Source organism: Enhydra lutris, unplaced genomic scaffold, assembly GCF_002288905.1.
Source record: "Enhydra lutris kenyoni isolate GAN:26980312 unplaced genomic scaffold, ASM228890v2 scaffoldscaffold1, whole genome shotgun sequence".
NCBI classification, from domain to species: domain Eukaryota; kingdom Metazoa; phylum Chordata; class Mammalia; order Carnivora; family Mustelidae; genus Enhydra; species Enhydra lutris.
The window spans coordinates 59,295,313-59,321,304 of record NW_019154085.1 but is presented as its reverse complement, the minus strand read 5'-3'; the positions used below and the strand labels follow the sequence as shown (position 1 = coordinate 59,321,304).

The 25,992-nt window shown below is 43.6% G+C and overlaps 1 protein-coding gene across 1 annotated transcript in view; it reads left to right on the top strand.

Annotated features, from left to right (window-relative positions):
* The first annotated feature begins 10,032 nt into the window (after positions 1 to 10,032).
* LOC111142158 (dipeptidyl peptidase 4) overlaps positions 10,033 to 25,992 on the top strand; it is a 78,885-nt gene continuing 62,925 nt past the window's right edge. Inside the window, exons 1-2 of the mRNA XM_022495155.1 lie at positions 10,033 to 10,043; positions 10,571 to 10,658. Of these exons, the coding sequence (XP_022350863.1) occupies positions 10,038 to 10,043; positions 10,571 to 10,658 (94 nt within the window). The 5' untranslated portion in view covers positions 10,033 to 10,037. The remainder of the gene's footprint in view (positions 10,044 to 10,570; positions 10,659 to 25,992) is intronic.

Genomic DNA, 25,992 nt, shown 5'->3' with positions numbered 1-25,992 from the left:
AAGGGCCCCCAGGGTACTGTCCCACTCTGAAACATCAGACCATAGCTCAGTGCCTTCATGTGGCCTCTGGAAAATCTAATATTCTTCCTCAGATTCCCCACAAAAAAAATGCTTTTGGGGGGCCAGTAAAGCCCAGTCAACTCCAGAATTTGGTCTTAGATTTTGCTAGCAAGTTTGGATGGGTTAGCAATTGTAAACTCATTTATAAACATTGTGATCTCCGTGATGGACCTGACTTGTTCACGATGAGATTCCCAGTATCTCATACTGCCTGGCAACATAGCATTTCAGTAAGTACGAACCTTGATCGAGTTAAAGCTAAACGTAAATAAACAGTTATACAGAGAACGTTAAAAAGCTTTTCTAAAATACATATTGTAAATCTATATAGTAGATTCACCATGTTGAAGTTTTTTGGTCTTCCTAATAGAAGCCAGAATGCTGAGTTGCCCATTGAGGACCTCTGATGGTAGTACTCATGGCCATCATCTAGTTTCTACCCAAAAGACTTCAGGTGGTCTTTGCAATGTTACTCATAACCACATGATCTGATTTAGAATCAATCTTCTGTTGAAAAGAACGCCACAGACCTCAAATGAAACCACATAAACCAAGTTACCAAGTTACCACATTAACCAAGACTTAATATCTAATCTAATTGCCGTTCCAACCTCCTCCAGAAATGTAGTCTTCCTGACACAGTGGGGAATTTTCTGATCAGCACCAAGAAGGTAATCAGTCCCATGGACTCACCATCCCTGAATGGAAAAAGAGGGGATCCATTTCAAAGACCCCCTACCCTTCCCCGTAAGAGGAGGTTATCTTACCTGGAATAGTCCTCTCTTTTTCTTTTGTTAATAAATTCCTTGTCCCACCCTCCTTTCTATAAAGACCCTTCATCATGTACAATTTCTCAGAGCTTCCTTCTATCTGCTAGATGGGATGCTGCTGGATTGATGAATTGATTAATAAAGCCAATTAGATTTCCACTTTTCTCAGTTGAATTTTGTTTTTTAATACTTCTTACCAAGCTCATAATCCACTGTTTCTTAGGAAATATTTTATAGTTTGGCCACCAACATATTAATGCTAACACACTGGTGGATGTGACAGAAAGTCTTAACTAGAAAGAGATAAATGTTTGGTTTTTTGTTTTTGTTTTTGTTTTAAGAGAGAAATGTTTGTAATGGAATCCTCAAGAAGTATTCACTTGAGCCCTGAAACTTTTCTTGGGTGCCGTCAAAGTCAAAGTCAAGTTAAGTATTCAACAAACTCAGTAGTCGGGTATTTTTCTGTATAAGATTCCTGTCAAGTGACTTATGTATATTTTTTAGGTCTTGCCTCAATTTCCAAGCATCTTTGAATATTATAACTGCTACAGTCAAATGGCCACAAAATGCTGACATGTCATTTAAATTATTAAGATACTGTGGCTGATAGAGGATGAGACAAATGATGTTGTAACAGTCTCTGGGGTGCTCGAAGAAAACAAAGACCAATGAATAAGGTGTGCTTGCTGCTGAAATACTGGAATAGAGAAATGAGACGATTATTATTTATGGTGTCTTTTTAAACATGTAAGGTCTTCCATGGCTACACCTTCATTCCATATTATGGAAATAAACAAAGACCACCCAAATAAGAACGATCTAAAGCTATTTTTTCAGAACTTAATATAGGAAGGGAATTAACCACCATCACTTGGCATTTGGATTCAAAGGTAGGCAGAGGAGTGGGAGTGCTTTATAGGTTAACAGAAAGAAAAAAAAAAAGAAGACAGGGAGATTTCAATTATGCTCGGATTGGAAATTATTGACATGGGAAAACAGGAGGCAGGCTCACTAGAAGTGAAATATCCTGCAAGATTGGATTGGGGAGCATATTAATCTTTTTTTTGGTTAGTTCCAAGTCAGAAACCTGGCCACCTCTATAAAGGTTGTGCGTCAGAATCCAATTGTCATATATGGTCTGGCCACTCTCTGTGTGCGTATGCAGCTTCTCAGAGTTGAGATTTCAGAGGTCAGCTTTCCCGGAAAGAGCCCAGTGTAGCTAGTGCATGCTGGAACCAGCGCTCTAAAGGAGTCACAACAGTCTGCTGATTCTGAGTACTTGCCACATTCGTGTTGGAACTGTGCATTAACCTTAAAGCAAGCATTCTTCCATATCACCCCAAAGGAGTGGTTCTTGGGGGCAAAAAAAAAAATTGTTACTTATATATAAAAATTGTTTCTTATATATAAAGGACAGATACAGAGAGAACATATAGTACATAAAGAAATATACAGTGTATCTGTGGTCTTCAAGTTTCATAGGGAGTTCATTAGAAAAAAAATATATCTAAAGTAGTAAAACCAGGGATGCCTGGGTGGCTCAGTCAGTTAGGCATCTGCCTTTGGCTTAGATTGTGATCCCAGAGTCCTGGGATCAAGTCCCACATTGGCTCCTTGCACGGCGGGGAGCCTGCTTCTCCTTCTGCCTGCTGTTCCCTTTGGTTGTGCTCTCTCTCTCTCTGACAAATAAATAAGTAAAATCTTTAAAAAAAATAGTAAAACTGGTCTGGAGTGGGGAGGGTAAAGAATTATATATATGGAAACATGTTATAGAGACTTGGTAAATACATCCACCTAAAATTATTCTTTCCAGCTGCAGAGCTAAATAGCATCCAACCATCCCTTTTAGACTGCATTTGTCTTGAAGTTTCTGGCTTATCAAACTTTTTCCCAGTTGGTGTAGTTTCTGTCTGAAATACTACAACTACTGTCCTTTCTTCTCTCAAAACATGGGGAATATCACCAGAATAAAGCTCTCTGCATACACCCATAGCAAAGACTCCATGTGGTATCCTTAAGAAGATCCAGTCTCCCTCAGAGTGTTATTTTCCATGCCATATCGCCTTTAGAAAGAGCACTGAGTTCAAGCCGCAGAAACCAGATGCCAGTCCAGAAAGTACATGATGAGAGGAATGAAGTTGAACTCCACCATCTTGGCAAGACCAAGGAGAGTCATAAATGAAGAATTTTAAGCTGTATGCTTAACCTGCTAAAATTGCATGATAAATTAGGACTCCTGGATGAATCAGTTGGTTAAGCCTCTGACTCTTGATTTCAGAGGGTGTCATGATCTCCAGGTCTTGGGATCCAGCCCCATGTTGGGCTCCTCTCAGCGGGGAGTCGGCTTCTCCCTGTCCCTCTGCCCCATCTCCCACTCACGCAGAGGCACTCTCTCTCTCTCAATAAATACATAAATAAAATCTTTAAAATAAATAAGTAAATAAAATTATATGATAAACTTTGAACTATTCTAGATGAAAATAAATGACTGTCCACTTAAAAATGGTTAAGATGATAAATTTTGTGTTATATATATTTTACCACAATTTAAAAAAAAAGAGATGATGTCTTATTTTCCATGCTAGTCCAATACAAACATGAATTCTTTGCTCCCCACTTATTATTGTGATCCAGAAAACAGTACACAACAAAATCAGGAAGTCTTCTGACACAGGACTTTCTGATTATGTGATTTACCACTCAGAAGAGAATAGGTGGTCTCTCCCATGGCCAATGACATCTCTCCTTTAGTTTACTGCTGTAAACTAAAATGATGTTCTACTGATCCTTGCTACTTCTTCCTTTCCATGACAGCAACCATGAACCCCTGGCCGCTCCACTCCACTGCTAACTCAGCAGCACCCCCACCACGGGTTTAAAGTTTGGGAAACCCTAAGGAGGAGAGGTCATCACAGCCACAGCCACTGAGTGAGAATGCGGTTCTAAGGATCTTAAACACATTTGCTCATAAAGTCATAGAATTATTTGTCAGGGACTAAAATAAGCAAATTCTCCAAATTAAAACAAGACAAAACAAACAAACAAAAACACAGACTAGCCAAAGGACACCAACAAACAGAAGAGCACAGAAATGTCCTCCCGCTTTGGATGGTGTCTGGTCTAACAGGCAACAAAAGGCCTTTCATGACCACCAAGTGGTCACCACCACCAAGAACACCTTATTTAGCATTATTGATAACTGGGGCAAGGAAAACACACCAAACCACAGCTGAGAAACAGGTTTTAGAGAGTTACTGTTAAGTACAAATCAACATGATGAAATTTTTTCATGAGAAGCTTCACAAAGAGAAGCACCTGGCCAGTTAATTTTGCAACGTGGAGCTGGTTGACCTTCATCCCCTCTCTAGTTGTTCTCTCTCTCACCCACCTAGCATATACTACTGCCTGATTCTCACACTGAAGTTCAAGTATGAGCTGGTTCCTTTTCCTGGTAAAAACTTGCAGTGGCTCCCTAGTACATACGAAATATTGAATTTCAGATTAAAGAAAGTTCCACAACTGACCTTTATCTCCCAACACTCTCAAACACCCTAGATTCTGGTTAAACTAAACCCAATAGATATTCCCTGAACATCCTCCCACTTTCTCATTCAACCTTTGCGTGCAGTTATTCCTTTGGCCCCAAATTTCTTCTTTCCTTACATCTAAGTCCATAAAATTACCCAGCTAGCTATCTATCTTTTATATAACTCTTGGTAGATATTTTATTGTAAATTTTGTTGCAAATAGGTTTCATCTAGAACACAAGCAGAATAATCTTCCAAACTGTAGTTGGTAGGAAAAGCAGAAAATTGAACAGAAACAGATGGGGTCAGTGTTGAAGGTAACTGGTAAAGTGAGTTTTAATCTGGATTTTAAAAGAGGTGAGATGTGAGATTTGGCTTGGGCAGCAGGAGTCCATCCCCAGATAAGTGGGGCAAATTATGGGGCGGGGGATAGGGTCCACTGAGCAAAAGAACAAATAAAAACCTTTGAACTTGGGACACCTGGGTGGCTCAGTGGGTTAAGCCTTTGCCTTCAGCTTGGGTCATGATCCCAGGGTCCCGGGATCGAGTCCCACATCTGGCTCCCTGCTCACCAGGGAGCCTGTCTCTCTGTCTGCTGCTCCTCCTGACTGTGCACAGGGTCGGTCTCTCTCTCTCTCTCTCTCTCTCTCTGACAAATAAATAATAAAATCTTTAAAAGGAAGGTTAAAAAAAAAAAAAAAAAAACCTTAGTACTTACTTTACTTCTCCTCCAGAACCAAGGCCAAGGAAGAAAGTCTATTCTGTTCCCTTACCACTCCCTCTGCCCTCACTAACCTTCTCTCCCTTCTTTCTACATGTGAGATCCCCTTTCTTCCACGCCTCTGGTTCCAACCCCCAAGATCACAAAAAAAGATTTAAGACATTTTTTCTTCACTTATCATTTCTTGTTTTCATTTTTTCAACTCTTGGTCATTGGAAATGTCCCATTTATTCTTATCATTTTCTTCCACCCTTCATTCTCCAGGGCCTAGGGAAATGCTCAGAACACATTGGTAGTCAATAAATGTTGAAACATTTGGATCTTAATGACCTCGCAGACACAATAGTTATTAGACATGTCTGTGGCAGCTGGAGATACCTCACAAAGCCTCTGGCAACCCCCAAGAAGAGAATCACAGAGTATATGCCTAGGAGTTTTAGTACAAAGTCATGCCCTCTTTGCCAATTTATTAGTTATCTATTCATGTATAATAAAATACCCCCAAAACTTTGGGGCCTATCTTAGACTTTGGCTACAGTAGTCTACAATAATTCACTATGTGAAAATCAACTCCTCTCTTTCTAGAGGGTCCTGGTAGAGACAGAGAGCATGATCATGGAACGCCAAGCATATTAGTGTGCTAGGGCTGCTGCTGTACCAAAGTAAGACAAACTGGCTATTTACACAACAGCAGTGTATTATCTCACAGTTCTGGAGGCTGCGAGTCCCAGATTAAAGGACCAGCAGGGTAGGCCCCTTCTGATCCTGTGAGAGAAGAACTTGGTCTGAGTTTCTCTCTTTGGCTTGGAGATGATCATGAACTTGTGTCTTTTTACCTCCTCTTCTTTGTGTGCATGTCTGTCTCTGTGTCCAAATTTCCCCTTCTTATAACCGGTCATGTTAGATTAGAGCCCCCCGCCAAGTACTTCTTTTTAACCCCATGACTTTTGTGAAGACCCTATTTCCAAATAAGACCACTTTCTGAAATACTAGGGATTAAGACTCCAACATGTCTTTTCTGGAAGAAAGGCATCCCATTATGAAGTGAAAATAGTATTTATAAGATATGGCAGGAGAGGGGCGCCTGGGTGGCTCAGTGGGTTAAAGCCTCTGCCTTCGGCTCAGGTCATGATCCTGGGGTCCTGGGATCGAGCCCTGCATCAGCCTCTCTGCTCAGCGGGGAGCCTGCATCTTTCTCTCTCTCTCTCTCTGCCTGCCTCTCTGCCTACTTGTGATCTGTCTGTCAAATAAATAAATAAATAAATAATCTTTAAAAAAAAAAAAAGATATGGCAGGAGAGCCTGAATGGTCGAGCAGGCACAAGAAAAACACATGAACAGAGAGCTTAGTCTTCATGATGGCTTTCTGGATGCTTCCATGTCTCTTAGGACACACCAGTAGCTTCATGGGAAGTGCTGGAGGACCAGGTAACAGGAGGGAAGAGCAAGCCTTGTGCCAAATGAGCTGGCACCAGTCCTAAGTGGATGGCTGCTCCCATCACAGCCCCATCCAGGGATGCCCAGAAATATGATAGAAGAGAAATCTTCCTAAGGGACAGAACTTTTATTACAGCTGTTTTTCCATTTTGTCTGGGAAGAGAGATGGCCTGATACAACATCAACACTGACTCACAGGTGGTGGCGAATGTGTTGGCCAGCTGGCTCCTTAGGGACTTGAAAAAACAAGACTGGAAGACTGGTGATAAAGAAGTTGGGGTAGGGGAGATTTGGAAAAGAATACCTTGAAATGGGAAGAGTGGGAAGGTACTTGTGTCTCATCAGCGTCTCACCTCCAGAGAACAAGTTTACCTGTCCTGTGGATGTCAGCCTTCCTCCCTCCAGCTTCCCCTTGCTGAACGTACAGTGTGCTGGGACAGGCATGGAGGTTAAGCAAGGGCTCAGCTATATTGCCTTCCCTCCCCAAGGCTGGTATGACTTGTGGCTTTCCTCCCCCACTGCTTTGTGTACAAACCGGTGAGAGAGCAGAGGTGAACACTGAGCTCCCAACATGGCACCATTCCCTGTAGTCTTTGTTGAACTTTTTTTCTTTTCTTTTTTTTTTTTTTAAAGATTTTATTTATTTATTTGACAGAGAGAAAGAGAGATCACAAGTAGGCAGAGATGCAGGCAGAGAGAGAGAGGGAAGCAGACTCCCCGTTCAGCAGAGAGCTTGATGTGGGGCTCAACCCCAGGACCCTGAGATCATGACCTGAGCTGAAGGCAGAGGCTTAACCCACTGAACCACCCAGGCGCCCCCCTTTTTTTCTTTTTTTAAGAGTCTCAAATATCAGTAAAACTTTATTTGCTTCCACTTTTACCTTTAAGAGAAACCCGGAGAAAGCAAAAGTGTTTTGTGTTTACAAAGATAAATGGTCTCTTTACCCAGAGAAGATCAAAACCTCAAACAACAGAGAAGACTAGAGGACCCTCCTCCACATCCCCTGAGCTGCCCTTGTCATCTTAGACAAAGTCTTCAGTCCACTGGCCTAGGACCCTGGGTGTGGCCAATTCAAGATTGAGGGCCAAGAAATCAGACCAATCTGTTCCTGTGATATAAAATTGAACAGAAGCTACACCAAGGGTCAAGTGCCTGTATTTCACAAGACACAGGAACCAGGCAGCTACTTATTAAAAAAAAAAAAAAAAAAAAAATCAAAATTCATTTCAGGCACAACTTTTTTTGTTTGTTTTGTTTTTAAATCAGTGAAAGAAAATGGGCCCTAGAAGCTGCAGTGATCTGAGCAGCAGCAAGTGTGTGCATTAGTCTTTGTTTTGTTTTGTTTTTGTTTAAATTACCACAATGCTGGCACACCTCATTTGCATGAAATTCTACACCATACATACTCATTGTAGTAAAATTACCCCCTCCCCAATCCCAGGAGAAAAGAAACTACTCAGTAGGATAAATTTCACTGAAATTTAACCAAACTTCATTAAGTGGACTGTGACAAGATTATAAATGGTATGAATGATATAAATGTATAAGTGATTATAAATGAAAAATAACATTTTAACATTTGGCCATCAACTTAAGGAAATGGTTTTTCTATACAGATTTTTATGATTTTTGTAGTTTCTAATATATTCTACCTTCATATGGTCCTCAGAATTAAAGCATAATGAACAGGGAGAGAAAGAAAAGAACACCACTGAGAGCGAAGGCAGTCCTTGCTGGACGGCTCTTTTCACAGTGCCAGCTCACAGGTTGCAGAAGCCGTACTGACTTACCTTTTGAGCAGGTGGGAAAGTGAAGAGTGGATGGATTTGAGACACACTTGTAAAGGCAGATTTGAGAGGAAGTAGTGGCCGAGTGAATGTAGTAGGAGAATAGAGAAGAAAACCTGAGGTGACTGAAGTTTTCAGTTTTTGTGAATGGTGAACAGGAATGCTTTTAATGAAGACCCAGATGATTCAAGAAGGGCAGGGAGAAACTGACAAAGGAGTTCAGTTTGAGCCTCTGGAGGTGGGTGTGGGCGAGCCTAGGTAGGTGTCATGAGCAACCAGTGGTCAAGAGGGGAAAAGATCCCTGAGATGGAAAGCAAAGTCAGCACTTGAGATAAAGGATGAAAACTTGAATTTATTCATAAACACGTGTTAATGTCCCACAGGACTTTGCATGTTTAATCTTTTACCTCTATGGGCACAGAAGCTTTGCTTTTCCAGTGCAGTGAACCCAAGCTGAAGAGGCCTTTAAAGGGGTGGGAGTACTTATCCTCAAGAAAGGAAGTAAGTGTCACGAGACCCTAAAGGCAAATGTTTACCAGAGTATTTTATACTGAAAGTGCCAAATGCACAGGCCTCATCTATCTTGTTCCACTTCTCTCTCCAGCAACTAGAAGAGGGTCTGGCACCAAGCAGCTGCTCCAGTATTTGGGGGAGTGGGCAGAATAAATGGTAATAAATGCCACAGAGGATAGGAGGGAAGGAAGGAAGGAAGGACTGAAGGAAGGAATAAAGGAAGGAAGGAAGGGTGGAAGGAAGGAAGGAAGGAAGGAAGGAAGGGAGGGAGGGAGGAATCCACAGGGCACAGTGGGAACTGAGGAAGGGAGAAGCCACGTGCAACCACTTTCTCCTCCCTAAACTCTCCTTGCAAGACTGAAAGATGGGAAGCCATGTGAAGTGACGGTTAAGAACACCGGACTCTGTATTTAGGCTCCACGAAGTCCTAGCTGAGTGCCTCGGACGAGAGTGACTTAACCTTTCTGTGCCTAGGCTTTCTCCCTGTAAAATAAACACACTAAATCCTTAGAGTAGCTCCCAGGGGGAAAAGTAAGTTCCACATAAGTGTTATTGTTATTTTTGGCATCTTATGAGAAGGTAAGCCTGCAAGACAAGCTGGAAATACCCTACGGAGGGCGAATTCAGCTACTTAGCCTTTAAGCGCCATTCACAAAGGAACAATCACCTTTTCTCTCCCTTTGCCTTCCGGAAGGTTGGAACACCCCCACTACCTCCCAACAGACTTTCACTAGCACAAGACAGAGGCCTGGGTTTTAGCTGGGCTGCCAGCAGTGAGCCGTGAGTTTGCAGACCCCATGGGAGGGCAGCGCCAAGGTCCCTTTCCGCTCCGGCAGACCACCGTGTGCGCGCCGGCTGCCAAGCGCTGGCTCTCCCCGGCTCCAGCTCTCGCAGCCCCGCCCGCGCGTCCCGGGGGCCCTGCACCCTGCGCGCCCCGGCTATAGCCCCGCGCCTGGCACAGGGTGGGAGGCGCCTCTCGGGCGCCCTCCGGCCGGGATGCCAGTGCCCGGCGCCCGGCGCGTCTTCGCCCGCAGCCTGCCCGCGCGCGGCCTTTATACTGAGCGGGCTGGACGCTCACTAATGTTTAACTCGGCGCAGAAACTTGGGAGCGCCGAGTGACTCCGCGGCCCGGAGCGGCGGAGCTGGACGCGCGTCCCTGCGGTTCGCCTGACTTCTGCCTGCGCTCCTGCTCCGGGCACTCAGTTCCGGGCACACGCCGACGATGAAGGTGAGTGAGCAGCGCCTTTCCTAACCCCAGGGTTGAATTGTAGGTGCTTCCTCACCAGATTCTCCCCCAAATGGACCCCGAAGCTGGAGGAATGCAACCAGGAGCTCCTCTTCGGTGGAAGCTCCAGGGCCGCCCCCCAACAGGTGAAGGGACGTCTCAGAGCCCCCGCCTGGCGCTCGGCCCCCCGGGGTTTCTGCTAGAACCAGGCACCGAGCCTGGGAGGACGCAGAGAGCCACCCATAAAACGCCCGCTCGCACCCTCACTTGGCTTCTCTCTTACTTGGCTTCTGACCTGCAGGAGGCCGTAGAGAAGCAAACGCCAATGGGCTCAGCTGCCACAAGTTCAGGGGCAGCCACTCTTGCAACCTCCGCACTCCAAACCCTCTCAACCCACTGTGCCCCTCTTCCAATGTTCGCCCATGGGCAAATCCCGCTGCCTACGGTGCAGCGCGGGCCCCGAGCCTCTACCTCTACCAGACTGGGGCAGAGGGCTCGCTCTAACTGGGTATGATCTGACCGGCTTGCAGACGCCGTGGAAGGTGCTCCTGGGACTGCTGGGGCTCGCTGCGCTTGTCACCGTCATCACCGTGCCCGTGGTTCTGCTGAACAAAGGCAGTAAGTTTGAAACATTTGCAAATGATAAGAGAGTCGGAGACCAGTATAGGTTCTATCTTACCACACTAAGCACACGGAGGAGAGCTAAGGATCTCGCTAGGGGCTTGGACCAGTGCACCAAGTTGTAACTGAGGCTTCTCTGTTGGTGTGGCTGCTTCTAGGGAGTGGCTAGATGCCCTTGGTGGGGTCTTCAGTGTTTAGGCTGCGACAGCTTTGTATCATAAATACATACTTCCTGAAATCAAGGAGAAGTCTTGAGATTTCTTTTTATTAAATTCAAGTTTAAATTTTAAATTTAATATGATTTAAAGTAGAAAAAACCCAAACCTTTGTAGTTGTGATCTTCAAGGGAAAAGATGTGGTGTTTAAAGTTTTCAAACAGTAGTAAGGATGTCATAAGAGGAGGGAAAAAATAACAGAAGGAAAAGCCCCAAAAGACAGTTTTGAGAAAAGACTTCGTGGGGAACCCAGTTTCTTTTCCTTCCAGGATGATGAAAATCCGTTAATCAGAGAGTTAAGATGCAGAGAAATAACTGCTTCACCATTTTACAGGAATATGTCACAGTAAATCATAAAGCCGGTGTACCCGGTAATATTCAGAGGTGGGTGGGATCAGTGATGTTTGGTGGATTCTTTCATTTAAAGCTGCCTTCATTTTTTTAGCTTGCCTGATGCAGTTCAGCTCTAGCTCTTACTATAAAACCTTCATGTAATGGGATACACATTATTGGATGCAAACAAGTTGAGAACATCTAGTTTGGGTTTCTTCTGGCCTTACTTTCCTTTTAAGTAAATATTTACTTTCGTTTCAGTATTACACATTCTAGTCAGCCAACTGAAGCATTCTCTCTGGATGGTCTAGTCAGCCAGGAAATGTGCAGACAGTGCTCACATACTGAGGGGTCTTCTGTGAATTGCAGAGGGACGGTTCAGAATTAGTTTGTGAAGCTGTCAAGAGCTGTTGGCCCGGCAGTTTCAGGGCCAGGCAAAGGTGCCAACGGTTAAGTACCTGAGAGTGCTGACCTACTGATAATGACTTTTAGTTAAGAAAGCAATGGTTAGCATCTGCGTTCAGCTCAGGTCATGATCCCAGGGTTCTGGGATCGAGTCCCATATCAGGCTCCCTGCTCAGTAGAGAGCCTGCTTCTCCCTTTCTCTCTGCTGCTGCCCCTGCTCGTACTCTCTCTGTGTCTGTCTGTCTCTCTCTCTCTGTCAAATACATTTTTTAAAAAAATCTAAAGAAAGCAATGGTTACCACCATGTAAGACAATTCAATGGCAGACATCAGTTCCCTGACATTTGACTTTGTTGTGTTAAAATGTAACTGTTTTCATAAAGTGATACTTCATATTTTGAAACAACCACATACACAAAGCTTAGTTGTAAAATTGAGTCATTCAGGGTGCCTGGGTAGCTCAGTTGGTTAAGCATCTGCCTTTGGCTCAGGTCATGATCTCAGGGTCCTGGGATTGAGTCCTACGTCGGACTCCCTACTTAGTGGGGAGTCTGCTCCCTCTACACCCCGCCCCTGCTCATGATCTATCTCTCTTTCTCAAAGAAATAAAATCTTTTAAAAAAATGGTTCATCCATACCATCAACAGATATTCACATGACTGACACTACGTACCAGGCACTGTGCTACTTGTTGCAAATACAAAGATTAAAGTTTATAAAGATCTCTGACCTCAAGAAGTTTATATCTACTGGGAGACAAATATGCAAAAACAAAACAAAACCAAAAAAAAAAAAAAAAACCAAAGTAAAAGATAGTCCAAAGATAGTCCATTTGTCTCCAGAATATCACTGAGGCAGCACAGGACCACTGGAAGGATGGGTATAAAACTGTAATTATCAGCACTTTCCTTAGGAAAAGTTGGAAGGAACACTGACCTTCGATAAGCCACTTGAAATAGGCAGTGAAATGTTCTAGGGGCCTGAGTCATGCAACTGTCTTCTAGGGTGTTTGGTCAAGTTGATTCCGGGGGATTTTGCTTTGCCAGCTGGGGCATGCAGACTGGGGAGGGGCTGTCTTGCCATTTCCCTTAAACACCTAGTCTCTTCTCTAAATGAGATTTGGACAGATATTTCAAGAACATTCTTTTGATGAGGACTTCTCCAGAGATTCATGTGTCTCCATCTAAGCATCAGGATTCAATAAAATAATTTAGAGAGGCGTGAGCAAACTTACCTGTGGATTAGAAGGATTACTTCTGGGAATGTCAAGGAAGTCTTCTCAGGAGAAGTTTCTTCTGTGGGGATGCTCGAATAGTTAATGTCGGTGTCTGGAGATAAGGTTTTCCAGAAAATGTAAATGCCTTATAAGTCAAAGAGACACAAGATCGTATCTATCCTCTAATTGGGTCATAAAAGGACTCCTGGCAGAAGAGCAGGGTGGGCAGCAGCAAAAGGAGTTGATTTTAACTTGTGGATAACTTGCATATGCCTGGACTGTTGGGCATGACAGTGGGAATGTGGGTTGAGGGGGGGCAAGGCTAGAGAGGAAACAGGGAAGTATCCCAGAAGACTGATGATGCAGAGCAGAATTTAGAGGCTATCAGACTTCTCAGAAATGTGAACAATTAGGCTTCAGTAATTGATTAAACATAAAAGGAAAGGGAAGGGAGCTTAGGGTGCTTCTTGGGCAACTGGGTGGATATGTGGTTTCATTGTGTGCTTTATTTACACTTAAGAAATAACACCCAAGTTATTTCTTTTCTCATATTTCTTAATATATATATATATATATATATGCATATTTCAGCAGAAAAGAGAAGTCATCTTGTTTCAACTGCTGCTTTATTGTAGATGAAAATTCGGGAATGTGGCATTTTCACTAAATCAACAACCTCATTCCTGGGCTGTGTCACAACGAAGGACAGCATTCTTACAAAGAATTCAGAGTCACCACCCAAGAAATGTTCTCCATATTGTCAATCTATGTTTGAAGTTTAAAAAAAAAAATACCATGAAGGAAAAGAGGATAGGAGGTGGGAGAAAGGAAAGTTGAATGGAAAGAAAAGGAAGGAAGAAAAGAAGGGGAGGGAGGGAGGAAGATTTTGATAGAAAAAGAAAGTCCTTGATCCTGTGGAGAACTAAGAAATAAACAGCCAAAAGGAAGGAGGAAGAAATGAGCAAACCCAAGTTCATATCCCTGAGAGGTTGGTTTAAGAGAAGGTTAAGTGTTTCCATATGAAACAATGTCTTAAGCAGAACTAAACACACCCAGAAGAGAGAGAGAGGAGAGAGACAGGCAGAGAGGCATGAGCTTAATACTACTGTGTTTTTTTTTTAGAATAAAAACTCCCTGAGGTCAAGAACTGTGCATTTTGTCCAGCAAAATTAAAAGTTCACCTCTTTCTGTGTGTATAATAAAAGATTGTATGTTTGTTTTGAACCCTTCAGATATCCTATTATAGAAGGATGTTAAATTTAAACATTCAGTTCCCCAGTCATCAGTAAAATAGGTAAATATACTTTACTCTTAATGAAAGTATAGCAATCCTCATGGTTTGCGGGTAATAAAACCTCTGACTCAGTATTTGTGATCCCTTTACTTCCCCTTTCATCTCATATAACAGGCTATGCTTTTGAAATATTTGTCAGATAGTTTTATTATTGAGCTGTCACTCATCAAATAGTTTTATTATTGAGTTGTTATTTGTCAAATAGTTTTATTATTGAGTTTTATTATGGGACAGAAACATCTCTGTTGTTCTTTATTCTTTTCACCACTTTAGCAGTAAATTTCCTCCACATCTTTTTTTCAGTTCATAGGAAATTTGACTGCTCACCCATCCAGCAGTAATAAAAGAAAACCCAAATGTGAAGGAGACAGGAATAATCAGAGAAAGAAAAGATAGCATCTATGAAGTTTGCCTGATCTATTCCAGGTTTAAAAGCCCATAAGTGAGCCTGAATGAAAGCTTTGTGTATTTCAGAGGTCAGTTTCTAAACAGTGAGCTCTGTAAAAGCTCAAGTTGACTTCAGCTGGCTCAGCTGACTATTGTCTACCTTTGTCAAGTGCTCATGAGGTCAGTGGGTTGGTCTTCTTCAGGTCAGCGATTGTGGTTCCCTAGCTCCAGTATGTGCCTTAAATTTCTCTGGTAAGCATCTCGCATCTCATCCCAAAAGGGATCAGAGAGGAAAAAGGGAAGACTGTTTGCCTGGTTGATGGATAGAGAAAGACAGTGTAAAATGACTGACTAGAGCCAGATCTGTGTACTTAGCAAAGTGCTAGGGAAAACAGCCCTTGGGAAAAGTGACTGTAAGCACATGCAGGACCACCTTGCTTATGGAAGACAAGGCATGTGGACCTGTAATACCAGTTAACATGTGTTCACTCTGTGCCAAGTACTGGGCTGAGGGCTTTCAATGTACTTCTCCCTTGATCCCTAAGACCACCCTTTGACAGAGGTTCTATTATCATCTCCATTTGTACAGAAATGTAAATTTTACTTTGAGAGGCTGCTTTAGGGATTTACTACTGCATAATGAATTCCCCCAACACCTGAAATGACAGACATTTGTCATCTCACACTTTCTTCCAGTCAGGAATTAGGCGGTGGCTTAGCTGGGAGGTTCTAGCTCTAGGTTTCTCAAGAGGTTTTAATCGAGATGTCATCTGAAAGCTTGACTGGGGCTGGTGGATCCAAGTCCAAGCTCCATCCTGTGGCTGTTAGCTAGACCTCTCTGTTCCCCACTGTGTGGGCCTTTCCATGGGGTGGGAAGAAGGACCCAAGAGAGCGACCAGGTAGGAAGCCACAGAGCCTTTTGTGACCCAGCTTCAGGAGCGATACACATCACTTCTGCTGTATTCTCTTGCTCACCCAAGCCAGCCCTGATACCATGCGAGAGGGCAAGACACAAGGGCATGAGTGCTAGTAGCTGAGATCCCTGGGGATCCCTGGGGATCTTTGTAGAAGCTGGCTACCCAAGAAGTTAAGGAACTTGCTCAAAGCTCCGCAAAGTTGAGATTCACATGTAGGCAATGTGACTCTAGAGTTGGTGCTCTTAAACTCCAAATCATTCTGCTGGTTTTGATCAAGTATAAATTTATGTGGCCATGTTAGCATAAAGTTACAATTTCCCATGTATCTGCCGAGATGTCTTGAAGATGCCAACTGTCCTGAAGAAAAATTCCTGCTGCTTTTAACTCCATTCCTATATAAAGCTATAGACAGGGAGTGACTTCCTGCTCAGGGCTGACATCCCATCCTTTGGACGGGTCTTACTACATATTTTTCATAGGTAGTAGGTCCAGATTTGCTTCTTGAGCTCAGTTACACCTACTTTGTTTCTAATGCATATTATAGTATTTTATTTTATCTTCACAGAACAACACATTAAGGTATTAATATCTTGACTTGTTACATTGAAGAAATGGAGGCATAGAAGTTTAGGGCTTTGTGAGTAAGTCCTACAACTTGGAAATCCAAACCTTTTGACTTTTAGCCTTTCCTGAGTCTGCTAATTTCCATCCATAGCTGTTTTAAAGAAGTGCTTCGGTGGAAATTTTTGTAAGTGAATGATTAATCACAGCTTTATGGTTTGACACTAACCCATCATTGTTATAAATCAATTATCTTGTAAATATTTTTACCTTTAGTCTTCATAGCTCCACTATGACCTCCAAAGGAGGGTGTGTCTCTCAATCTAAGAGTAAACTGAAACGACAAAATCAAACTCCTGAATTAGCTGTATTAATTTTGCCAAGTATCATTTTCAGCTTTATATTTTACTTCAAAATTCTAACTTCCTAGGAAGTTTTTTAAACTTAATGATAAACTCTTGGCTCTAGTTACCTGTATACATTCATGTGCACGTTTCTTCATTATTTGGTTCACGGGGGAAGCAAGTGGATGCATGAGCTATTTCAGCATCAAAGGCCCAAGAAGCATGGTAATTCCAGGCAGAGCCAAAACCTGCTGCGACCTTGTTCCTGGCACCCTGAGGACTATGGAAGGAAGAGGGAGCAGGAGGGGTATCAAGTGGGAACCCCCACATACCCCATCCCTGACTTTACACTGGGTCCTCCAAAACTGGTTGGGAGGCCCCAGTGGCCTTGACAGCATCTCTGTGGGGCTGAGACTGCCTCTTCTTACCTTCCTCAATTTTTTTAAAGCCTGACCTGCTCAAGCTCAAGTCCATGAATTTCACGGATGGCTCTATTCCCCTGTTATTTTCCTTTTATTTTGGGTAGAAAACTTATACTATAAGACTTAAAACCTCTTCGGAGCTGTGGTCCTGTGGTGGCCAGATTCAGGATTTGTTAACTCACCAACATGTCTGGAACAGTTACTGCATGTCGGGGGTTATCGTGGGTCTAGGGAAGCTGGCCCTAAACAGTAGAAGGGAGCTGCCTGCTCCCACGGACCTTTACCATCCATGGGGGAAGCAGGGAGGAGGCAAGCACCTGACTGACTTCAGACAGGAATAGTGCTAGGACAAAAATGAAGGGTGATAGAGAAGGCAGAGGGACACAGAAAGGAGTTTCTTTTTATTCCATGCATGAATGTGGTTGATCTCAATTCTACTTTTAAAACATGTCTCTGACTCCTTCGTACATAATAGAAGCAGGTGGGGGGGGGCATTTGTGAGATGATGGCAGACTGGAGAGGGGGTAGTATTGGAGAGGTAGGGAAAAAAAAGAGAGAGAGAGAAAAAACAGGATGGACTTTGGAGGCAGACAGTGTGTGGTGGAAAGCAAAGAGGGAAGGAAGGAGCACAGATAAGGATGATTCTTGAACAGCTGTCTGTGTGGTCCAAGTGGAGAACTTTCTTGTGCTCTCAGGGTTCTGTCTTTCCCACGAGAGCTAATCTGCAGTGGTTCCTCTGAACTAATTTCTTTGTCCTGGTGCCTCTGCTTCAGGGATAAGGAGGAAGTGCTCAGGGACGCCTTCTCCACTGTGCACCAAGCACATACTTGTCAACAGATGGTGGTTCTCCAGTTCAGCAAATATTTACGGAACGTCTTCTACATGCCAGGCACTTTGTTACCCACGAGAGATATAAAAATGATAGGTACGGCCCTTATCCTCGAGCAATTCCCTATATTAAAGGAAGCATAAACATTAACTATAGTAAAAAGGGCTCAGTATCCTTCTAGTAAATGATCAAAGTACTAGAGAAGCACTAAAGGGCAGTGATAAATGCTGTCCGGGGAAGTCTGTACAGAAACCAACCAGGCATAACTGTTTAATAATTAATGGGCCTGAATACACTCTTTCCAATACGGGAACCACCAGACCAAGTCCCAGGCACACAGTTCACCACCGTGTTTTGCCCTCAGCAATTACAGCCCCTGATTCTGTAGGAGGACTGTGTCAAACAGAATGTTTCTGGCTGCAGGTAACAGAGTACCTGCCCAAAACTTATTTAAACTATAAAGTGTTCCAGGGCACCTGGGTGGCTCAGTGGGTTAAGCATCTGCCTTCAGCTCAGGTCATGATCTCAGGGTCCTGGAATGGAGCCTTGCCTTCAGCTGGCTCCCTCCCTGCTCAGCGGAGAGTCTACTTCTCTCTTTCCGTCTGCCCCTGGGGCTCCCCCCCACCAACGCATTCTGGCTCTCTCTCAAATAAAATCTTTTAAAAAAATTGTTAACTATAGAGTGTTACTATTGCCCTATTATTAGCCTCTAACATAACTGGATGCGTAGAAGTGGGGCAGTTCTTGAGTTTAACCCAGTGGTCCAACAACGTCCTCAAGGGCCTGGCATCTTTCTGTCTTTTTAGCCGCACCCTTCCTCAGACTGTTGGCTTATCTTCTCAAGCTTGTCCTCTCAGGGTCGAGTATGGGTGTCACAGAAGCGCATCATTTGTTCACACAACTATTTCCCAGGACAGAAGATGATACTTCCTCATTCACAGTCTGTTCTATCAGGGAGAGATAGCCTTTCCAGAAGTCCCTAGGCCTAAGGCAGACATTCCCTCACATCTCATTGGCCAGCTTTGTGTCACTCACCCATTCTAATCTAGTCACCAGCATGGGGAATGAAGGTTGGGCTCTGGATTTGTGTGTGTGTGTGTGTGTGTGTGTGTGTGTGTGTGTGTGTATTGGATTAATCAAGACTCATCTTTCTGGGATGAGGAGGAAACTTCTTCCTTAACACATGGAAGGAGAAGGAGAATTACCTAAGTCGAGCTGGGAATTCCAAAAGAAAGAAATGGGTGGGGCGAGGGTTTATGTAGGCATATTATATATTTTATCATTGTTTTCTTTTCATTAGATTGAAAGATTTAATTAGCTAAAATAGAAAATAGATGTCAAGTCCACTCTGATCTCTGAAGTATCTGATCATGTAACTTTCCTTCCCCTCTTCCCACTTGGTTTCCTAACCACCTAAATTTATTGCAGAGCATACTGTTTCGATGTTGTGTTTTCTATCCTAAAGGCATTTTGGGCTCAGTACCTGCTCTAATTTGGCATCTAACGTGATTAAGAACGGGGAGGAATTGATTTGAAATGTTTAAGATACAAGTCTGAGACATAGAGCAGGTCAGTGATATCTGAGGGGAGTTACTCTCAATTTTTTCATTAAAAGCCCATATAAATTGTCATATTTTATCCAATTAATAATGCGAAAAGGTAGTAGAAACAGTCAACAAAAAATAAAAAAAGCAATGTTTTACAATACATGGTAAGCATTAGACCTGCAACAGTTGACCCGGGAAAGTAGGATTTGAAATAACTAATGGCCATAAAAACAAAATACAATTAGTAAATAAAAGCAAACAAAATAAATTCATTGGGTCTGGATTTGATGACCCAAATCTTTATTGTTAAATCTCTGGGTTTGGTGGGGGAGGGGGGTAGTTAATCTACATGGTAATAATTTTTTGCAGATGAAAGTGGTTTGACTGTACTGAAAAGAAAATCTAGAACCTGGTATCAGTGGCTTCTCGTGAGGCCTGGCAATCCCAGGCTCCCTACCTGCTTCCTTACTCACGCTGCTGGTGGGCTCTGTCGTATGTCTTCCTGCCCCAAGCCCCCAGCATCCCCTCAGCTGACAACCTGGCTTCCTATTTTAATGAGAAAAGAAAGGCCCTCCCAAGAGAGACTAGCCTCCATTCCCACCAGCCCCTCTGAGCCCTCACCTGCCTTGGCCCCTCCTAGGGCATTAGGCAACTTTTCCAGCACCTGCTAGAGGCCAGATCCTCCTTTGGGCGCGGATTCTACCCCTTTTGCTTTGCATAGAAATAGGGCTCTGGCCATTTCTCCTGCTCTCTGCACCATCATTTTCTCCTCTCCATCTAATTGTGCTATAACCTCTCACGAAAGGAAAGGAAAAGAGGGAGCAGGGAGGAAAGGAGAATCCTCTCAGGATCCCACATCCCTGCCAACCTCCCAGTCCTTCTCCCTGCTCTCTTTACCACAGAACTCCTCAAAGAGCTTTGTCTTATCTCTGTCTACAGTTCCTCTTCCCATTCTCTCTTAAACCCACTAGAATGAGGCTTACCCCCACCCCGCCACTGAAACAGCTCAGTTCTCCTCAAGGTCCCTAACCTGTGTGTGGCTAAATTCAAAGCCCAGTTCTCTGTCTGTGACTCACTGTCCTGTCACTTAGTCTTCCTTCTTTTCCCCCCTCCCTCTGAGTTTCTACTCTTCTCCTGGTGTTCCTTTTACCTCACTGCATGCCCCCCCCATTCTCCTTAGAAGTTTCTCATCATGTCTGACTTCTAACCTTGAACCCAGCAGGGCTGCATTCTGGAACTTCTTCCTTCCTTCTTCCTTCCTTCCACTGGGTGATCTCAGGTGATCCCATGGCCTTAAACACCATCTATAACCCGACAAAGCCCCAACCATCAGACCAGACCTCTTTCCAAAACTCTACATGTATATCTGAGCAGGCATCTCCATTTGGATGTTACTGGCATCTCAAAGCAACATCTCCCCAAAGTCCTGTCAAACCTATTCCTCCCTTATGGCACCTTGTCTCAGCACATAACAATGCCGTTTCTCTAGTTGCCGAGCCCAAGATCCATGAAGCTTTTCTCAACTCCACAGACTCATTTATACTCAATATCCAGTTGGTCCGCAAAATCTTATCACTTCTGCTCTCATGTTCTTTGAAAATTTGACCATATCTCACCACCTCCATTGCTACCCCCCAGTCCCAGATGCCCATCACCTTTTCCTTGAATTCTTGCAAAAAACCTCCCAATTTCTTTAAGCTTCCACAGTGTGTTCTCACCACAACAGGAAGGTGACCAAGGGGACCAGAATTCTAAAATGACTCCCCAGGGATGCCTGAATGCTTCATTTGATTAAGTGGTTAAGCGTCTGACTTTGGCTCAGGTCATGATCTCAGGTTCCTGGGATCACACCCCACACTGGACTTCATGCTTCATAAGGAGTCTGCTTGCCCCTCTCCCCCTGCCCCTCCCCCTGCTCATGCTCTCTCTCTCTCTCTCTCAAATAAACAAATAAAATCTTTAAAATAAAATGACTCTCCAAATTTCCTCCTTTCCCCCATGTACAACCTCTGAGATCATGGATATGATGGATTTAATTCTGGTGATTAGGTTGTGTTCTGTGACACAGTCCACTTCAAGAAAGGGAGATTACCTAGATGGGCCTGACTTGATCACATGAGCCTTAAAAAAAAAAAAAAAAGTAGGGGCACCTGGGTGGCTCAGTGGGTTAAGCCGCTGCCTTCGGCTCAGGTCATGATCCCAGGTCCTGGGTTCGAGCCCCACATCGGGCTTTCTGCTCAGCGGGGAGCCTGCTTCCTCCTCTCTCTCTGCCTGCCTCTCTGCCTACTTGTGATTTCTCTCTGTCAAATAAATATACAAAATCTTAAAAAAAAAAAAGAAAAGTAGAGTTTTTCTGTCTGCTCACAGAAGGGGTAGTCAGAGATTTTTGAGGCACAAAAAAGATTTTTCACACCATTGCTGATTTGGAGGGGCCCATGTGACAAGGGATGTGAGAGGCCTCTCAGAAGTGATAGCAGACTTTGGCTGGTAGCCAGCAAGGAAACAGTGACATCACTACTACAACCGTGCAAAACTGAATTCTGCCAACAACCTGCATGAGCTGGGAAGCAGCTTCCCCCTCACCATACCCTTCCCACTCCCACCTCCAACCCTGGAGCCTCCAAATGAGGGTGAGGGCTCAGTGTGGCCAAAGCCTGGATTTCTGCCTTGGGAGACCCTGGGTGGGAAAGCCAGCCATGCCAGGCTACAAGTCCCACCCACAGAACCCTGAGCTAATATGAAGTGTTGTATTAAACTACTGTATGTGTGTCATTTGTTAAGCAACAACAGAAAACTGATACAGTGACCACTTTGAAACAGAGGTCTGATCACATTCTTCTCTGCTCAGAAGAATTGGATGACTCCCCATCTTTCAGAGCAAAAACCGTAATCCCCACAAGGGCCTAAAAGGCCGCTGTGACCTGAGCCTGCCCCTTTGAGTTCCTCCCCTGTTCCTTCCTCATCTTTGTTCACCCATCCTGCCTCCGAGGTTCCAAACCTGCAGATATTTTGCCAGGATCCCTCTTCCCTGGGACTGTCTGTTGCTTACCCCCTTACCTCCTTCAGGTCTCTGCTAAAATACCACCTTATGCTTGGGGCCTCCCCTCACCAAATTACTGAATACAGCCCTCTCTCCAAACCTGACACTCCTTTTCCCCCTCCCAGCTTTATTTTCTCCATGGCACCTATGACCACCTAATCTATGGCATTAGGTACTTAGTATTTGTTTCTGTACCTCCCACCATTTGAATGTAAGCTTCCTGGGAGTAAAAGGTTTCCTGTTTTGTTCATGTTTTCCATATTTTGTGTCTCTAGGGCCCAAGAATATTTTTTGATTAACATTTTAATGTTGCCCTGAATCTGATTAAAATAATTATATTCATAAATATGGAGTCAAGTCACCCATTTGTCTAGTACCTCCTGTGTGTAGAGTCCAATGCTGGCTGCTGTCTAATGAAGATAAAATAAGTCATCCTTCCAACCAACTTATAACTTGTCTAGTTAAGACATGATTGTCCAGAGTAAATATTCAAATAATGATCTAAAATTACCTGATTAATTGGCCAAACATATTGTACAGAAAATAAACCCTGATAAAGACCAGGAAGGAGAAATGGGTGTGGTGTAAGTAGTGAGGGGTAGACCCAGAGACATGAGGAGGAACAGTGAGAAGATGAAGACCACAGATGTGGATTGGTGATTTTAGACTTTGCTGATAAGATAAACACAGGCAGAGAAATGAGGAGATGGCAGTACAGTCAGGTAAACATTTTGTTCTGATAGCTGCACCCTATGTCTGCTTAAGGGCAGGGCAGAGGGAGCAGCAAAAATGCATTGGATCCTGAGGGAGGAGAAAAGAAAACATGTCCCTTAGGATGAAGAAGACAAGGATTGGAGGCGCAGGTTGGGCCCACTTCTACCTCCAAGTGCTGAGGAAAGGGTGGAGGCGTGGTGGGAGGGGCATAGCACAGACACGGGGAGCGTGGCGGGGAAGACGCTCCTCAGGGTGGCTTTCACTATAAAGGAAATATCATTGTATCTTTTTACTGGATGACTTCATACTCATGAAAATGGGTACTGCAGGGCCCAAGTTATTCAGGATTGTGTTATGTCTTACATCTGGAAACCATGAAAAGAAAGGAAGAAAAGAAACTTACTATAAGTTCCTACCTTTGGAAGAGAGAGTGGGGGTGGTACAACCTCCTTTCCAGGAAGTCACAAAGTTGCCTTTTTTTTTTTTTTTTTTTAAGATTTATTTATTCATTTTAGGGAGGTGGGGAGGGGTAGGAGAGGGACAGAGAATCCTCAGGCAGACTCTCTGCTGAGCATGGAGCCAGACTCAGACCTCAATCCCATGACCCTGAGATCATGACCTGAGCCTAAAACAAGAATCAGACCCTAAACCAACTGAGCTCTGTGGACACCTCACAAAGTCACCATTTTTAATAACGGTCTGGAGAGAAAACTCTGGGGTTTTCTAAAAAATAAATGGTACCCATTAGATTTTTCAGCACTAGGACCAATGATGTTCTGATACAACCTACCAACTCCACAAGTCCAAATGATACCCCCAACCCATCTGTCTGGATTCATTGCAAACATTGAGTTTGAACACTTCCATAATGCCTAATATATCTACAGCAGTTTACAGAAACTGCCTGTATAGCTTCTACCATGTGCAGCCACCCTCCCAAACACTCGGGTTGTTTAGAAGAGTGGTTGTAACCACAGGGTTCCGAGCCATGCTGTCTTCTTCAGGTGTAGCTTCTTGGGGCTTAGTAGTCACAGACTTGAGTTTGCTTACCCTCTAGGCCTGTCTGCACCTCAGTTTCCTTACCTGTAAAACTGAGATGAGAATAACTTACTAAGTGTACAATGCCTGGAACAGCCCAGCACCCCGGAATAAGTCTGTAGTTATGATTCTTTATGTATTTTTAACTTTTTTTTTTTTTTTTTAACAGTCCAGAGACTAGCACTCTAATTACACTTGTCTCACACTCTTGAAAGTTTTGCCTGGAGAATTCTGGGAAGGGCAATTTTTGTGGCAGTTTTGTTTTCCATTGAGCATCTTTCCTCATATCCTAGAAGACAAGCACTTATCACAGAGTCGCCTTGTTAATTATGCCTATAAATCTTTCTGGAAAGTTCTTCAGTGATTCAGTATTAGAGCTTGCAGCATCACCAAAGGCTGATGTCCTTTAATCAGTTTTTCTTTATAGCACAAACTAATCATTCTTGGTTTGCATGGTAACACCTTTTTTTGATGTCCCACTACAACTACTTCTGAGTATTTTTCAAGGGAAAACAGCCCTTTGCTACAAGGGCTGAATGTTTCATGGGCTTGTGAATCATTTATCCACGTAGTTCATAGGTTTCCACCTTTCAGCTCTTTCTCGTCACCTGGGATTACACTGGCTTAATGTCAGTCAACATCCTGGGACGTAAAAGTCTTATAAATATGAATGTCGGCCATTATCCTACCTGTCTTATTTATTCCCAGAAGAATCCTAACAAGGGGAGAGGAAGTGACTATAGATAATAAACAAACAAATAAATAAATAAATCCCTTTCCATTTCAAAGAGGAATAAAGCCGCTCAGATGTTCTGTTTGGTTCAGGCTTCCGGTGTGGGCTATACTTCCTGACTCATTCCTGGGGTCAAGGCAGAGTGAGTAGGGCAGTGTAAGCTGGGTTTAGATCAGGAAGTCCCTCTGACCTTGCACTTCTTTGCCAGTGGCTGCAGATCTCTTCACCTCGACCTGAATTTTGCGGCATGAATATTCTGCCCACTTTCACTTTTCTGAATATATATCGGAGTCTTATGCTGATGTTCTTACTGTTTCAAGGCAATTAGAGTTTCAACCTCAATCTTTCAAAATCAATCTTGGGAGCAGTTAAGTTTTTGTTATGTTTTGTATTTTTGTTTCTTACAATTCCCGAGGAATGTCTACACAGTGTCATCAAAGAAAAGCTAAGTGTGGCCACTGTTGTTTCTAAATAAAGTTTTATTGGAACATAGCCACGTCCATTCAATTACATGTTGTCTGTGGCTGTTTTCAAGCTACAGGCAGACTAGAGTAATTGCAACAAAGATGCATGACCCACAAAATCTGAAACATTTACGATCTGGCTCCTTAAGGAGAGGTTGCCAAACAGAGGTCTAGATATTGGATATTTGGAGCCAGAAAAGACCTTATTTGATAGGCAAAATGTGTAAGTTTTTATATTGTTAAATTATGGTGGTGTGAAAAATACAGAAATCACACTCGGTTTCTAGGAAGAGGGATTTAATATAAAAAGCGGTTGGGGCACCTGGGTGGCTCAGTAGGTTAAAGCCTCTGCCTTCAGCTCAGGTCGTGATCCCAGGGTCCTGGGATCGAGCCCCGTGTCCGGCTCTCTGCTCAGCGGGGAGCCTGCTTTCCCCTCTCTCTCTCTGCTGGCCTCTCTGTCTACTTGTGATCTCTGTCAAATAAATAAATAAATAAAATCTTTAAAAAAAAGAATATAAAAAGTGGTTGCACAGATTAGAGAGCAGAAGAGAAATTCTGAAGTAACTCAGAGACAGAAGCTGCAGGAATGGCTTACCTTTGGGGTTGGGAACAAAGATGAAGGACACAGAGGGTCTGGGCTCAAAACTCTGAGGGTTGTGAGGCACCCAGCTGCTTCTGCCGTCACTGAGAGGCATGACGAGGAAGGTTTGGGCATTCCAAAGGAGCTAGAGGCTGAGCCAGGTGCTATTTCTGGGCACATGCTAAATGGATCAGCAGGAGGAACAAAGTTCTTTTTCTTCTCCTACTGGCCAGTCCTCTAACTAGACCCACCTGACCAGTGTACTGCTCTTCCTACTACCACAGTCACTTGGA